Source organism: Lycorma delicatula, chromosome 7 (genome assembly GCF_047948215.1).
Source record: "Lycorma delicatula isolate Av1 chromosome 7, ASM4794821v1, whole genome shotgun sequence".
NCBI lineage: Eukaryota > Metazoa > Arthropoda > Insecta > Hemiptera > Fulgoridae > Lycorma > Lycorma delicatula.
Genome location: NC_134461.1, coordinates 135962615 through 135973712, shown reverse-complemented (window position 1 = coordinate 135973712; position 11098 = coordinate 135962615). Strand labels below are relative to the sequence as shown.

At 32.6% G+C, this 11098-nt stretch overlaps 1 protein-coding gene across 3 annotated transcripts in view; it reads left to right on the top strand.

Annotated features, from left to right (window-relative positions):
• Positions 1–315: 315 nt before the first annotated feature.
• The window catches only part of LOC142327260 (uncharacterized), a 170309-nt gene continuing 159526 nt past the window's right edge, over positions 316–11098 (top strand). For all 3 annotated transcript variants that reach the window (XM_075370119.1, XM_075370117.1, XM_075370118.1), the window contains exons 1-2: positions 316–440; positions 5306–5444. In XM_075370119.1, coding sequence (XP_075226234.1) covers positions 399–440; positions 5306–5444 — 181 coding nt within the window. In that variant the 5' untranslated portion in view covers positions 316–398. The remainder of the gene's footprint in view (positions 441–5305; positions 5445–11098) is intronic.

The window sequence follows — 11098 nt, the reverse complement described above, 5'->3', positions numbered from 1 at the left end:
TTATACACTTAGAATGTAAAGATATAAAAAAACTAAATATGTACATTAAAAAAATATATTCTCATTAATTAATTTTGCATTATTTGCAATTGAACATTATACACGTTACACATACGTACATTATAAACACATAATTGTTATTACTATCGTAATTAAATGAATAAACAAAATGTATTGAATTATTTTAAGAAATAATTTTTAACTCTTTTCAATAAAAAATTGTTTTAAAAAATCTCAGTTTTTCCAATTAAACGTAAGTACAAACACCTGAGGTAGCAATATTTTAATGGTGGCAGCACTGAATTATATTTAATTCGTTGTTGCTAGAACGGTTGTATTGTGCTTACAGCGTTTGTTCATTGTATATTGTATTAGTGAAGTTAAATAAAATAATAATAATGACAAGTACTCTGCCAGCTCCTAACCATCTCGATGTTCAGGCAAGTGTTTATGGGTATTTTGTGTTTATTATATTATTTATTTACTTACTTTGTTATTTTTTATACTGTTCTTTTAAACTAAAATATTAAATAAATCCTATATTCCACCTTATTAAATTTAAACCACATAATTATTGAAATTTTTAAGTTTGGCTGGTTAGAATTTAGTTTTTATACTGGATTTTTAGTGAACCTTATTAGTATTGTGTAATGTATACATGTAGGTGCAAGTTGTATACATATTAACTTCATATTGGTTATTTTACATAATTGCATAGTTCATAAATTAAAAAATATAATCCTTTAAACTTAATGTTAAGGTTCTCATTATGAAGTTCTAAACCAAATTAATTTTTCTTCAGGTTTTTAAACCCCCAATCTACATTTCATTGTCACTAAATTATGGTCACTATCAATGTCTGCTCCAGGGTAAGCTTTGCAGTCGACGAGTTGATTTCTAAATCATTGCTTAACCATGATATAATCTATCTGATACCTTGCAGTATCACCTGGCTTTTACCATGTGTATATTCTTCTATTATGATTTTTAAAGTGGGTGTTGGCAATTACTAAATTATACTTTGTGCAAAACTGTGTAAGTTGGTCCCCTCTTTCATTCCTTTTGCCCAGCCTGTATTCACCCTCCATATTTCCTTCCTTGCCTTTTCCAATGCTTGCCTTCCAATCTCCAATGATTATTAAATTTTCATCCCCTTTTATGTGTTTAATTGCTTCGTCAATTCCTTCTTATACACACTCTACCTCTTCATCCTCACGGGTGTTTGTAGGCATATAGACGTTAACAGTCGTTGTCAGGTTAGGTTTTTATTTTATCCTTGATTTTATCGCTATGCACTTTGAAATGCTCTACTCTCTTCCCTATCTTCTTGTTCATTATGAAACCTACTCCTGCCTGTCCATTGCTTGAAGCTGAGTTAATTTTTCTAAAATCAGCTGACCAAATGTCGTTTTCCTCCTCCCACTGAACCTCGCTAATTCCCACTACATCTACATTTATCCTATCCATTTCCCTCTTTCAATTTTCTAACCTACCAACCTTTTTTAGACTTCTAACATTCCACGCTACAACACGTAGAATGGGTTTTTTAATTTTCTGGTGATCCGGAGATCCGAATGGGGTACTAATTTACCTTTAGAATATTTTACCAAGGAAGGCACCTTCATCTTTATTACATGAAAATTCAGAGGGCTTCATTTTCTTGGAAAAAAATCGCTGTAGTTTTCCATTGCTTTCACCCCTGCGCAGTACTCAGAAGATTGAGTGACATTGATATGGCTAAGTATTCCTGACCTATGCTCTTAAGGGAGGTGGTACCTTGTATCTCGACAGTTTAATATTAGTCATATTTAGGTACATTTTTCTAAAGGACTAGTTGTCATAGAAACATGAATATTATATCATTTTAAAGGGAATTTTTTATAGAGTATTCACCTTTATTCCATATTTGTTTTTTTACAAAATATTTTTTCCCGCATTTTTAAAGTTTTTTTTTTTTTTTAAACCTTTCGGCGTTAAAACTTTTATTAAAATTTTTTTTATTAGAGATGGAAAACTAAAAAAAAAATGGTGTAAGTGCATCTTAACCTAGTAAATACCCATAAAAAATTTCATTTAATTCTTGTGAGTAGTTTTAGAAAAATGTTTACCAATATTTAGAAAAATAATTTATGGAAATTTTAAGTTGATGATCCATAATCTGGATCATCAGTACTTTTTTCCCAATCGTTCCGTTTTCTTTTTTTATTCATTTTTAGTTCAACATTTTTTAAAAACTGATCATATTCAGCTTGATATAAATGTTTCGCATCTATTTCTTTGAAAGTAATATTTGTGTTGACTCCCACTTCTAACTCCAGAGTTGCAGCCCTTTTGTCTTCTCCTTACACCCCTAATTATATAATAAAACTGCATCATATACTCCTACACTAAATGTTTTGTAACCTACTAACACAGTTTTAGGAATTCTAGTCCAAACCACACTATTCAAAGATTCATTAGGATTCTAGGTTTGTCTGTGCAAGCACTTGTTTAGTAGTTCAGGATCTGTTAAACACTTAACTACTGGCCTTATTATGTCTGCTACACTTTGAGGTAATGGGTGCTTGTGATGGTATGGTTTCGAAGTTAATCTAGCTTTATTGTATTTGCATCATGTTGATTTTTTTACCTAGGCAGAATACATGCAGAGGGAAATAGTCTGTAGTTATCCTATAGTAATGGATTGCCCACACAGCTTTTCTCGTAGCATTTACAAAGTGGGTTTCTTACAGCTTTCCCATAATAATTTTGTAGGCTATCAATCTCCTTATCGCTAAGTTACCTTGTCTAAACAAAGCCTTACGATCACTAAGTTTTTTACAAACATATTCTTTATACAAATTTCTAAGTCTACAACCCATTTGCTTTTGGATGTGCCCAGTGCACTCAAATTTTTCAGTATTTACATCCTCACCAAAAGGCTTAGTTTCTAAAACCTTGTTGAATGCTTTGATGTCCCTGTCCCCTAGGTATCTCTGACATCTTGTTCAATAGAATTCTCAAACATTGCCACCACTCAAACAATGTCACCACTGGTACCCGTATAATTTGCATAACATGTATGTCCCCCATTTTGTGCTCATTTAATTTATTTATATTATTTTTTAAATTTGCACGCACATGACAATTTTATGACATTACTTATATGTTAAGAACTTTACCTGTAAACACTAATTAGAGAAATTAATCCGTTGAGACTGGTGTGTCCTTGTTTTTGCCAGCTACCATCTAGCGCCACCACCAAGTTCTTACACTCTTCATTCTGCGTTATAGCTTCTTGCAGTACATCATTCAAAGACTGTTCAGCATACTATTTTCTAATAGGACAAATATCCTTATTAAATGTTCTAAATTTAGTCTGTGGTTTTGCTAGTTCCATAATAACACACAAAGTTTTTGCAGCACCATGATCTTTTCCAGTGGACCGTAGGCCATACACAAATCTGGTATTTACTTCATAACTATAAGTTTTTTCTTGTGTGATGAATAAAGGTGTATTCTTCTCCACATTTTGTACAGACAAGTGGTATTTGATGCAAGTCCAGCCCCTAAATTATGTGTTTTCATATAATTAAATTTCAGATGATCAGTACTTGCATTGAACAAAAGATTTTATCGCATCGGAGAACAAAGATAAACTAATAATAATATTTCCAGATTATAATCTTTCAGGTATTTCAGTTTCATAAGTATTGATGTCCAAAGATGATTTTTTTTTTTGGATGAATTAGGAGTACAAGCTTCGCTAACTGAAGGAGTCCCGCAGAAAATTGGAGTATAGCTCTCCATATTCTGAACAATTACTCTACCTAGAGGATAGCAAGAAGACTATTTCCAGGCATTACTGCCAAATCCCCACCTAAATTAGAATTGAAGGAGCTTATTAACAGTTACATAATATTCTGCTTTAACAAAAAATGCGCTTTTCCTTCAGAAATTAAAAAAACACCTTAGAACAAGTTGGGTGAGCCTCCTAGAAAGCTGAGGCTTTCTAAAGAATACATTTGCCCGATCCTAGAATGTGCGGTGTATAGAAGTATAACCTAAACCAGTGGTTCCCAAACTTTTCCAAGTCGCAGCGCCCTTTCTGAGTCGTGGTGCTGTTTTTCAATTAAAATTTTTCCATGGCGTCCTACCCTTAGTAAAAGTATGACTACTTGTAAGTAGGAGATAAAAATAAATAAATTTGTGTAGCTTCATTACTTTTTTACTTTATTAACATTAAAATAATAATTATAAATGTCTTGGTTCAATTAATTATGCAGCTTTTACAGTATTTTGTGGTACCCCTTTGAAGAGGCCGCGTCTCCCTGGGGAACCATAGTGCTGAGTTTGGGAATCGCCGACCTAAACTATAAACTAACCAGTTTTGGATCTGCGGAATTTCTATTGCAAGTAAACAATTTAACTCTTGTATATGTATTAATGGTCTCGGTTTCATATTTGACAATTTGCCATTCCATTGTTTGCTTACAACATTTGTGACAGAGTGATAACGTATTGCCTTTTATCATGAAAATTTTGGGTTTGGGTTGATCAGGTTTGGCGCTTTACATACGGTATAAAATTTATCATTCATAAGTTGTAATTGTGTTTTAGTTTATATTTGCTAAATTAAAATAAATAAATTAGTTACTTTAGTTTAGTTTTACCTTGTTTTAAATGGAATTTTTTTTTTGTTGCATCTACTAAGATATGCTGTTTTCACTACTGGACTTTCCTTATCGTGCACAGATTTCAAATAAGCAGATTGGATAACTATTAGTATTTAATATTGTATGTAACATATGTGACCAATTTTCAGAATACAGCTATAGAATTTGACTAATATTCAGACAATTTTATTTAAAGTTACTGTGGATGGGGTTTTACTTTACATAGGATTTCAAAGATTTTGTTGAAGAAATTTATCACTGCCTTCTTTATTACTTATCCTTCTATTTGATTTGGTTAGCGGGTGAGAGTGGTTAAGTGAATGACAGTTTACTCAAAACTGATATATATTGTGCAGGAATTTCATTAAAATATTTATTAGTTAGACCATTAGTGGTTCATTCATACAAATCGTTAAAGAACTGAAAATAAGTTCTTTAATAGAGCTATTCCTGATACTCTAAAAAAGTATCTTTTATGTCATCAGTATTTGAATATTGAGTTTACATGTAATTACACTATATGGTGTATTACAGTATCTTTTATGGTATTGAAACTGATTATAATTTACAAAGAATACTTCACGATAGCTGTTTAGTTTAAGTAGGTTATTTGTCTTTTTTTAAGCATTATTTTGTATTTATTTATTTAGGGTTTTCAGTTCAAATTATTTAGTCGGCTGCGAATCATTCCAGATGAATCTACCATCTCAGTTAGTGATTATTTAAATTTAGTCGATTCTGCAAGCAAATATGGTCTGTTATTTGTTGGATGCCCCACTGGTTTTAAAGGTAAGACTTATGGAAATGTATGTTTATTTTTTTAATTATTTCATTTAAATTTGCTATAAATATTTTTTATCTTATTTATTTATTTATTGAACCCAAAAAACAAATTATAAAAGAAAAAAAATATATGTCCACAAAACAATAGAAACTAATAAACTGTTCATTTTAGAAAAGGAATCACAAATTTTTTAAATTAACATTAAAGCTTTCAGGGAGTTCATTGTACCATTGTGCAGTCATTAAAGTAATTCTTTCCTGATGATGTTCTTTGCTCTAGGCAAAATATAAAAGTTGTGATACGTCCTTGATTAGGAATTGTCACAGTTTTGTCTCAAAGCAATAAAAAAGATTATTCATAATTTTGTTAATTAAGTTTACACTGTCCAATTTAACAATATCATATTGATAGTAACTTAACTTAGGCTCTCAATGAAGTTCCACTTAAGTTCTCAAAGTAGTGAGTCCCTTTGTGTTTACAAAATAACACTTTAGCGGTTTATTTTCTGTTACTTGCATATCATTAATGTTCTTAGTAGTTTGTTCCCAAAAGGCCACAAGATAATTCAATGTAGAGTAAATGTAAGCGTAATAAATCTTGAATTTGGTTTCTCTATTCATTAGGTGTGAAACATAATAACAAGGGATGAATAGATTTGTTAATTTTGCTGCATGTGGCTTCTACATGTTTATCAAATTGCAAGCCTCTATCCAGTGTTAGTCCTGTGTATATAGTATTATTGACTTCTTTAATAGTAGTTATGTTAATATGCAAGCTATGAGCTGTGCCGGCCTCTGTGGTACAACTGGTATCGTCTCAGCCTTTCATCTGGAGGTCCTGGGTTTGAATCTTGAGAGGCATGGCATTTTCACACACTACAAAAATTGCCATTCATCTCATCCTCTGAAGCAATACCTAACAGTGGTCCCAGAGGTTTTAAACTTTTAATTTTACTTTTAACTTTGACTTTAATTTTTAACTTTTTATTAAAAATCATATAGTTGCATTTACCTTCATTGAGCTTAATGTTGCTAGCTTTGGTCCAATCAGCTACAATACCTGGATGTTATTGAGCATCCATGTAGATAATATCAATAGATCCAAAATAAAAAGGGAGAATTATCATCAGTGAAGCATCAGATTTTTATATAATCTTATTGTTGTCGATTAATATATATTAAAAATAAAATAGGGCCCAAAAGACAATACCCTGTGGAGTTCCACTGATTATCACTAAAGGAGCACTATTATTTACTGCTACAAATTGAGTTCTGAGATTCAGGTAATCTTTAAAAATATATAATGGTACATCAATTATACCAATACCACTCAGTCTTTCAATCGGTACTCCTTGAGTACAACAACATCAAAAACTTTCTGTAGATCCAGAAAGCAGGCAATAACTGAGTTTCCATTGTCAGCCTTTCTCTGTAGATAAATTCCTTAAGGGAGGCATCAATAGTTTCTGTATTTCTCCTGTCAAGACAAAACACCATTTTGTCTTGTGTTAAATAACCAAGTATCCCTCATATAATTAAATAATCTTAACTATCTTAAGTAATCATAATCATTTCAAATAGCTTTGTTATTACTGATAGAATGGATAGTGGTCTGTAGTTACCGGTTTGAAGTCTTGATGCAGATTTGTAAATGACAAATACGGCATTCCTTAAACAATTTGGAAATGTGCTTTCCCTGAAATGTTTATTATTATTATTCTTATCTTTTATGGCTACTAGGATCACTTTAGTCAGTCCATTATCAAAGCCTCTTTGTTGGGACTGTTTGGGCCTTGCATTCTTCCCAGTACGTTTTCATATGTTCCGATTTTTGTACCTTTTTTAGTGTTGAAAATGTTTGTGTTTTTTTCTTGTGAGTGAAGCAAATGTTTTTGTCATTGATTTTCTTGTCTAATTTTATTTTGTCTGAGGTGTCTTGTGTCTATTGCTGTAAGGTCTTTTCCTTCTATTTTTCTGTTATTTCTCTGACCCATCTGCATCCTGATTTGGTGTTTTTCAAGTCGAGATTGTACTGTACCAGCTGCTTCAGAAGTCTCAAATCTCGCATCTTCATGATATGTCCAAAAAATTCTAATCTCCTCTTACACATAGTATCAGTGATGGGTTCTAACTCTTTGTACAAAACTTTGTTGGGCACGATCCACCACTGCCAGTCATTCTGGTACTTTTTGTTCATGAAGGTTCTTCCAATTTAGATTTTCAGGACTCTGTCAGTCTTTGATTGTTCATTCAGGTAGAAGAGTGTTTCTGCTGCATAAGTAGCTTCTGGTTTTATAACTGTAGAAGAGTCTTATTTTTTGCATTTATTGATAGGCATTTTTTATTGTAAGGGTACTAGGTTATTTTTTTGCTTAAACTAGTTTGTTTCTTCTTGTTTGGATCAAGGTTTTTTCTTCCTTGTACGAGGTAAAGGAAGTATTGCGATCATAAAAAATATCAGTTTTCAGATTTAAACAGAAATATCAATTTTGAGTGTCCCTGAATCCATTTTGACTAGTTTCTGCATGTATCTATGTATCTTGTATAACTCAAAAACGATTAGCCATAGGATTTTGACATTTTTTATTTAGGACTGTTGTAACATCTAGTTGTGCAACCCCCCTTTTGATTACAATTGCTGAACCAAAAGTGTCCAAACAATTCTTAATTACAGTAATAAGCTCTAATTGAGAGCTTTTCAACGATATGTCATAAGTGGTACTTATTTTCATTGGTTCCAGAGTTAGCCAAATGAAATTTTAATTAATGAAATTTTTTGATCTTTAAGGGGAAGGCACATCAGCTCGAATCAGACTTCATCTCCTTTTTTGTAACTTTTCTTTTTTTTAATTTAATTATATTGATTTATTAATAATTATTAACCTCTGATCGAAAAAAAGTTTTACGATAAATAGTAATTCAATAATAATTAAAAAGAAAATATGAAAAAGTATCAGAAGTTATTAATAAAATAAAATTTTGTATACTTTTCATTGTAAAAAGTGTATATGTAATTTAATAGGTGTACAAGAAAGTCATGTGGTGTTCACATCAGATTTTTTGTTTATATTTGTTATTATTTCTCTGAGATATTTAAATTAGGTTACTATTTTAATCTTATTACCGTTTATGTTTACTTCTTTTAATTATGTTGGTTTTTGGGGCATAATTTCTGTATTTTTGAGTGATATTTTGAGGCTAGTTTTATTTAACACAAAAATGTTTTGAAGTTCTAGTATCTGTGATTTAGCTTTGTTGATGTCATTTGCTAGCAGTGCCAGGTTGTTACGAAACCAAGACAGTTTGTATTGATTTTTCGGCTTATTTTTATTTTTGGGGGGCACTTTTTGAGCCATTCCCTCATTATCATTGCAGAGCACAGTTGATTAATAAGTGACAGCCTTGGTGCAGTCCTGTTGTGATCTCAAATGGTTTCGAGAGCTGGTCTCTGAATTTCACTTTTTACTTAGTATTTGTGAGAGTCAGTTTTATCGTGTTTACTAATTTGGTATGTAGTCTGAGGTGTCTTGGAATTTTTAGTCTCAAGTTTCTCTATAGATGCATTCGTAAGCTTTCTTGAAATCTACAAATGTTATCACCATGTTGTGTGTTTCCTTTCCTGTTGTAATCCATTATTATCTTGTGACCCTTGATCTGGTCTGGACAGCTCCTCCAGGATCTGAAATCTCCCTGTTGTTCAGTGCTTTGGTAGTTTTTCTTTGATCCAGATGTTGACAAGCTGTTGATGAAGGGAAATTTTTACTGATCTTTTTGTATGTTTCCAGAGATCGCTACAAAAGTCTGTTTACCCGATGTTTTGTAATTCTTCATCACACCCAGTGCTTGGTAGACTTCTTTTATTGTGGGTGGGTTGATGTTTTCTGGTATTGTTGTTATTGGGTTGTTTATGTTGAAGTTTTGGAGTTAAAAATATTTAGCTTGGATATTTGCGTTGTCTCTATTGTTACAGGCCAGTTTACCATTTTCATTCTTTATTAGTATGGTTGGGGGGGTTTGCATTTTTTTGGAGCTGATTTTTTAAGGTTTTGTAGTAGTCTCTTGACTGTATTCTATTGAATTCTTTTTCTATTGACTTCAGTGTATTTTTATCCTGTTGTCTTTTTATTATCCTTAGGGTTCGGGTGGTTTCTTTTCTTTGTTTTACTAGGTTTTGGAAGAGTGTTCTGATTTTTGGAATTGGTGAAATAACCATGCTTAATGTCTTTTCCCCACTGTTTCGTCAGATTTGTTGTTCTACTATTGATGTTTTTTATGGGATTTTATTGGGCCAATTCTTCTGCGATTTGTTTAAGGTTGTTGACTAGACGTTAAGTTTATCTGCGAATGTTATTTTTTTGGTACTTTTTATTGATTCGTTGGGTGCGGTCCATTTTTCTTTTAATGTTAGGGGCTTGGTTTGCTTTCTTTGGGGAATAAATTTAATTTTGACTACATATTGATCTGAGCCTGTGTCTACTCCTCGGAGGATTTTTATATTTTAGATCTCTTTGTGGTGGTGTTTGTCTAGAGGTCTAGTTGCCATTCTCCTTTAGTGTAGTCTGTAGTGTAGGGGTGTTTCCAGGTTTTGAGTTTTCGAGATATCCACTTGAAATATGTGAATATTAAAATTAGGTTGTAGTCTCTGTCAGTTGTTTGTTTTCTTTTGGGCAGGCCATTTTCCAATGAACTCGCGGTACCTTCTTTCTCTGCCTAGTTGAGCATTGAAGTCTCAGATTGTTTAACAAGGTTTTTGGGATGTTATTTATAGTCATGTTGAGTAGATACCAGAACGGTCTTTTGGAGAGGTTTTTTATTATTAGTGGGTACATGGGCGTTTATTATAGTGTAGATTTAATACATGCTTTTAGGGTGAGTGTTGAGATTCTTGAGGGATTGTGACTTGAATTCTTGTGTGAAGTTTATTATTTTGAGGTTGACTAAAAAGCCTGTTCCAAACTGTGGGACATTTTTCAACACTCTCTTCTGAGGTATACCTTTGTAGGCTCTACATCCTTCAGATTCCGTGGTGTCCTGGTTTTTGGTGGTGTTTCTTATTTATTGCAGACCCATGATGAAAATTTTGTGATGGTCCCATTAGGCCAGTTATTATTTTTTGTTTAATAGTCTGCGTGAGTGAGTTTACATTGTGTGTGCAAATGTAGGTGATTTGCTTTTGTTTGATGTTTTGGACTTGTGTTTTTCTTGTTCACCTAGTATCGGGGCATTCCAATGCTTCTGATCGTATGTTATCTTCTAAGTGGCAGCCCACTGTATCTGAATGCTACCTTCTCTGAACTCATGTGTTGCTTGGTTCAGTTGGTGGAGTATTCCTTAAAAGACCTTTCACAGTTGACTGCCAAGGAGTCACCTGTAGTGGGACTAGGTCTTGAGTTACAACTGTAGATGCGATCTAGTTAGGTGATAATGAGGTATGTTTAGATCCAGTTCACTGGACAAATTTCTCCTATTTGTATTACTTTTTTTCTGTTCAGCCTCCAGAACCACCGTTAAGGTATTACTTCAGAGGATCAATGAGGATGATGTGTATGAATGTAAATTAAGTATAGTCTTGTGCAGTCTCAGGTCAACCGCTCCTGAGATGTGTGGTTAATCGAAACCCAACCGCTAAAGAACACTGGTATCCACAGTCTAGCATTTAA